Below are 6,060 nucleotides of genomic sequence, written 5' to 3'. Positions count from 1 at the left end.
GCATTCCTGTCGAACTACAGCTCTTTCTTTAAAATAAACATACTTGAATTCGGATGTCGAACTCTTTCACTGTACCACAAAGCACTCTATATCGTGTGGATAGCGGGTTCGAATCTCACTATAACTTTTGATGTGTCTTTTTGATGTGCTATTCTAACATGTGTTCAACTTGAAAAGGGCTCATAGATCATACGCTGAAATGAGCAGACAAGCCTGCAGATGTGTATTGAACAATAAATAAACATTTAAAAGACTTCCTTAAACTTTTATTAACAAATTGTTGGTAGATTTTTTTTAAAATTATAGAGTATTTAAAATTCCATTGGAATTTGAAAGTTCATATTACGCCCATAGTTCAATACAGGGTGCGTTCTGAAAGTAATGCGCATTTTCTGGGAAAAATAGATTTATTGATCCTATGAGTACAAATGGTTAAAATTCTTCAAAATAGTTCCCTTGTGCATCAATACACTTGCGGAGACGATTTTGCCACGTCTAGAAGGCACCCTGGAACTCCTCAACAGGAATGCCTCTCAGGAACCTTGTAACGTGAGCTTGGATGTTCTCCACCGACTCCCAGTGCTTTCCCTTCAGCTCTCTTTTCTGTCGGGGGAACAAAAAAAAGTCACACGGTGCCAAGTCAGGGCTATAGGGAGGCTGGGGCACCAAGGGGGTCTTACTTTTGGTCAGGAAGTTTTTGCTTCTCCGTCAACACCTTCGGCACAGGCTTCACACAGACCTTTCTCATTTGCAAATCCTCCTTCACAATCCCATGTACCACACATTTTGACAAGTTCAAGGTGTTAGTGATTGCCTGAATGCTTGACCGACTGTCTGACTTCAAAACTTCGCGCACACGCCGGACGTTTTTATCGGCTCGGGCTGTTGTTGGGCGTCCAGAACGAGGCTCGTCAGTGACGTTCTCCCGACCCTCCTTGAAGGCCTTGTGCCACCTTCCACACTGAGATCTTGAAATGCATTTCACCTTAAAGGCGTCTTGAAGCATCTGATGAGTTTCCGTCGCATTCTTCCCATACCGCACACAAAACTTTATCCTGTAACGCTGCAGTTCCATCGAACACTTCACCACTCTATGACTCGATAGAAAAAAAAGACTTCGCGCAAAGACACGTTCTACTGCTCCTATTGCTCGGAGTGACCTGAGACCAGGCTTGTTTGGAAGGACAAATCCCTCACCACATTTTTTGACCAATCTGAGCGCGCTGCGATCAATTGTCGCGTCACAATAAAATCATGCGCATTACTTTCAGAACGCACCTTGTATGTAATATATCTGGAAAACCGAGCATCATTTGATTTTTCTGTAACTGTCAACTTGTAACGTTGTTGAGGAAAAGTTTTCTAAGTTGTAGCAATGGTTAAACTTTAATGTATAGCTATTGGTTCATTGAATTTTATAAAATTGGGTAAATGGGTAAAAAAGGCGCCATGACTCGCTGAGGGCAGAAAATTTTTAATCAAAAACTTTAATCAAGGAAATTCAAGAGAATTGTGATTATAGTATGCACATCCGATATCTGGGAATTTAACATTTGGATATAATTGGGATATTTTAATGTTTTCCAAAAGGAAAAGATGTTGATTAAAAAACCAAGTTGTTCAGGAGATTAAAAACTATTAAAGTGGTTTATTGACAAAAAAAAGTGGCTCAGCCCCTGAAAGAGTTAAAAAAAAAGAAATATTGATTAGCTTTAACGAAAATTTGCAACTACTTCAAGACATTTTAAAGTCCGTGGGAAGCCTGATCATAGCCAGATTGAATAGTTATAAGTTCCATGGAAAAACATTCCAGGTAATAAATTCCCTGCTTTTGTAAATCATTTTGGCCCTAAGTGAAGGAAATCACAGATGCCAACTTTTATTTATTATCATTGGAAAGCTGAAAACTGTTAATAAAGCTTTTCAAAAGGACATTCGAAAACTCGCAGCTTATTTTCTGAATAATTCTTAAGGATCAATCTTCTCGAAATATTTTTTTATCAAAAAGATAAAGATTGGTTACTCAATTATTATAGTGTCCTTTAGTTTTATTTTGAGTAAAACAGGACCTTCGTGTTTTGATCACCATGATCTATAAAATTCTATATTTATATCTTAAATTATGCAACTGCGATATTTTAAAACTCAAATGATAGTTAACTCTGAAAATTATCCAGTTAGTTAAAGCATAAATACCTTCCCTTAAGAAAATTTGATATAGGCAAACCTATCGTCACCATAGAAATTTGTATGGCAAGACGCCATAAGCCTGTGACAACCATAGAAATGTGTATGACATTTTTATGGCAAGACACCATAAGCTTGTGGCAATCATAGAAATCTGGTATTTATATGACGGGATACCATCCATAAGCCTATGGTAACCATAAAAATTTGTATGGTATAATTTATTTGATAAGACAATGCTACTACCTTTTTTTAAATATACTCTTTGCCTCACTCCAAAATTTTGCGTTTTCGTAAGAGTAGTCCGGTATGCGTGCATGCAATAACAATTAATTCAATATTTTGCATTTAACAGTATCGATATATTGAATTAATTTTGTAAAGAATATGCCTTATAAAGATTTCATAAATACTTCTCATGGTACTTTTTAATTCGAAATAGAATAATTGAAGAATAAGGAATTAAGTTTTCCTGATAACTATTTTCATTATTTATAACAATTCTTTTTTAAAAAGCATAATTCAGCTTATTTTATTCATTTTCAGCCAATGCATACTCCAAGAAAAAATTCTTAATATTAAATACTTCATTTTATGCATCGAATAGTTTCAAAATAGTGTTTTTTTTTAAATTTATTTATTTATTTTTTATTGTTAGCATCGATGCTAATGAACGTTTTTAAGCGAGCAACCCTAATTTGTCGCACCCGTGGGGACGATGAATTTGTAATTTTAGTATGATGAGCAACCCACAAACGAGTGGAATAAACCAGGTCATCACTATAACAGAGTCACAGACAAGGTTTTTCCCGGGCTATATCTATCACTTATGTAACCGTTCCTTTGTCGTGTACAGATTTTTTTCTCAATAACGTGTAAATATGTAAATAGTAGCATATATTTTCTCTATTATTTTCTATTTTATTACACCTGCGTGAATGTTAACATTATTTTGACCCCTGTAAATATTATTATATTCTAATCTAGTTTAGTCTCAATTGTGCTGAATTTCCTATTGATCTCATCATATGTTCAACCAACTGGTTTTCCACTCATGACTTAACTATTTGGTGCTTGGCACCCCCTCTCCCCCCCCCCCCAAATCGACTCCCATTTCTCACCATTATATGTCTCAAAAATCTGACAAATCAGTTTATGCCGGTTCGCGGCAGTGCATTAAGATTTGAACTACGTTCGAATGTTCTTTATAAGACCGGGGGATCCGCCAAAAGAAGCTTTATGATTTAGGGTTTCATAGCCGAGAAAGATTGGGAACCGCTGATTTAGAGTTTGAATTGCATTCGTCAATTGGAAAGTGTTGCATTCCTTTAATAACCAATTAAAATCGCAAGGAACAGCTTTGTGTAAGAAAAAAAAAAAATAGAGTAGAAACTTGCACCAATTAAAAATACAGTACCTCACAGGCATTAGTTGTTCATCAATTTATACTATCCTTAGCATTCATTATTTAATTACATTATCCTTCAATCAAATAATTGAGTTTGTGTCAATATAATATCAGAAATTGTAATTTTGTGTGTGAGTTTTTAAAACGCAAACAGACTCTTAAAATTCCAATGTTGTTTTATTTTGAGCATTTTATGTAGATACAAATATGACTGAGCAGTTTTGGGGATGAATATTCAACAGAACGTTTTGCAGACCAGCTGAGAACGTTCGAATTAGTTATGATGTTGATTTTGATGCAAGTCAGCTTTATCGCCACCAGCCTCCGCCACCACCACCATTATCTGCCCTAAAAATAAAATAATTGTAAACTAAATTATTTGGAAAACTGACAAAACCTGATCTGATTTAATTGCAATAAAATTAAAGTCAAACCGGCTAAAAAATGAATTTTAAGAACTAAGAGAGTTTTTTATTTTATTTTTAGATTCAGACTTCAAGCAAAAAAAGTATCAGATAAGCTATGTGAAATAAATTATACAACTGGTTTTACTATTTACTAGCATTGAATTATGAAATTCGTAAAAAAAGACAAATCTTCCAATACTTATCATTTAAATGTACTTTTTAAACCTTCAAATGTATTAAACTTTTTTTAAATGTATTAAAATCGTAGGTATTTTCTTCCAGTGTTTCGTATTTTTGGAAATTTTTTAACTCCAAGGTAGAAGTGTCGAACACAAAATTTAAAAAGGGGTGGCTAGCAACATTTTTAATTTTGATCAGCTGAATTGGACATTTAATTCCAAAGTGAAAGCTAATACTGAGTTGATTGCGTAACTAAATTGATACTAATTTTTAGATTTTCTCCTGAGCGTACGGATCTTGTATACTTTATGAACTGTTGTCGTCATAATTTCAGACATCAAAGCTTATTTTGAAATATAAAAAAATTCAATGCGTTTTGTGAACGTGCTTTGAGACTGCCTGGATGATTTGAAAGGATTTATTACTTTACTTTTTACCGCATTATTTATACTTTTAACCGATTTTCGTTCTTTTAATGCACCATGTAAGACGATGATAGGTTGAAAAAAAAGATTTTAGACTAAATAAATAATATATAAATACTCTTGAGAATTCTTTCATGGAGGTGATTTTTACATCTCTACAATGTAAAATATCTGCACATTTTGGTTCTTATATAAAATGGTTTTGTTTATACACCTCACTGAATGCACAATAGTTTTTCTCCTTTGTATTTTTTCATTATTATTTTTTTTTATTTTTCACTTTAAAAACAATTTAAGCACATCAACAGTTACGGAATAAAATACATTGATTGAATGTTCGAAACAGTCTAAATTCGTTGATCGAACTTTCAGAATAATTTAAACCCACTGACTGAATATTTGGAACAGGATAAATTCAAATAAAGTTAGGGTAAACTTTGTGCTACGTATGATTAAAGCAAAACAACTTGAATAAAGTACAAATAAATGGATAAAATTTTGTTCATTTTGTACATTTATTTATGCTTTATTAATGCTGTTTTGCTTTATTCAGTGCAAATTCGATGATTTATAACTTGGAACAATCTGGATCTATTAACTGAATGCTTGAAACAGTGTAAATTCTTTAACTGAATATTCGGAACAATCTAGATCTATAGACTAAATTATTTAAGGAATCTGAATCCATTGATTGAATGTCTTAAGCGATCTGTATGCATTGAGTGAATATTTGAAGCATTTAGAATTCATTGATAGAATATGTTAAAAACAATCTCAATTTCAAGTAAGAAATTTGAAGGATAAATACTTACGGTGCCTCCCATCCTCCCGTATCTCCTCCTTTGTCACCTCCACTGTCTTTTTTCTTGTCCTTCGAGAATATAGGAATAGGTAAAGGTATGGGAATAATGGCTGTCATTCCTTTTGACTTTATGCCGAAAGTGATTCCTTTGCTTTCCCAGGGGTCGTCCCAAAGTTCGGACATCATTTTATAGAGACCAGCCTCTGTCGACACGACTAGAAACCCCAACAGTAGAAGTGTAGACAGTACCACAGATGGGATGTTGCTTTTTCGAGGCATTTTTACAACGTCAGAATGTACTTAAAAATTATCTGAAATTATTAATAATAAATTAATTTGAATTATTAGAGTAAGGAAACGCTCCTTGGAACAGAGCTTTGCTTCTATAGTAATAATAGATTGAGAGAAGTGGAACGATAATTTAAAGTAAATAGATTGTAGCACACATGCGGCATAACTAATTGATACACTTATAAAACTTAATCAAGTCATGCTTGAAGTAAGTTGTTTTGTGTTCGTGTAACGATAATCTGTGTAAAAATTAAAAATTGTGGCAAATTAAAATTTAAAGGGTAAACACACTGTAAAAACTATTCCGTAATATCTCGCCAAATATGATGTTGAACAACCCCGAAAAAATTGTGTAAAAGA

At 33.5% G+C, this 6,060-nt stretch overlaps 2 protein-coding genes across 2 annotated transcripts; both read right to left on the bottom strand.

Moving 5' to 3' along the window:
- Positions 1 to 676: 676 nt before the first annotated feature.
- On the bottom strand, positions 677 to 1,075 carry LOC147815922 (protein GVQW3-like). Its single transcript, XM_087156656.1, has one exon. It carries the CDS (start codon positions 1,073 to 1,075, stop codon positions 677 to 679), a length of 399 nt encoding a protein of 132 aa, XP_087012782.1.
- A 2,678-nt stretch (positions 1,076 to 3,753) lies between these two features.
- On the bottom strand, positions 3,754 to 5,714 carry LOC139425093 (uncharacterized). Its single transcript, XM_071178145.2, has 2 exons — positions 5,420 to 5,714; positions 3,754 to 3,943 (listed from the first exon to the last, which is right to left on the bottom strand). Exons 1-2 carry the CDS (start codon positions 5,686 to 5,688, stop codon positions 3,904 to 3,906), a joined length of 309 nt encoding a protein of 102 aa, XP_071034246.1. The 5' UTR covers positions 5,689 to 5,714; the 3' UTR covers positions 3,754 to 3,903.
- Between the last annotated feature and the right edge of the window lie 346 nt (positions 5,715 to 6,060).

This window comes from Parasteatoda tepidariorum, chromosome 2 (assembly GCF_982258835.1).
Source record: "Parasteatoda tepidariorum strain Cologne lab strain chromosome 2, Ptep-v5.0, whole genome shotgun sequence".
Taxonomy (NCBI): Eukaryota; Metazoa; Arthropoda; class Arachnida; order Araneae; family Theridiidae; genus Parasteatoda; species Parasteatoda tepidariorum.
Note: the sequence above shows the minus strand (reverse complement) of the source record. Positions and strands in the feature narration are given on the sequence as shown.

Coding starts and splice junctions, on each gene's coding strand:
- LOC147815922 (XM_087156656.1), bottom strand. CDS start 1,075: ATGGAACTGCAGCGTTACAGGATAAAGTTTTGTGTGCGGTATGGGAAG.
- LOC139425093 (XM_071178145.2), bottom strand. CDS start 5,688: ATGCCTCGAAAAAGCAACATCCCATCTGTGGTACTGTCTACACTTCTA. Junction 3,944..5,419: donor ACGGGAGGATGGGAGGCACC/GTAAGTATTTAT, acceptor TTTTATTTTTAG/GGCAGATAATGGTGGTGGTG.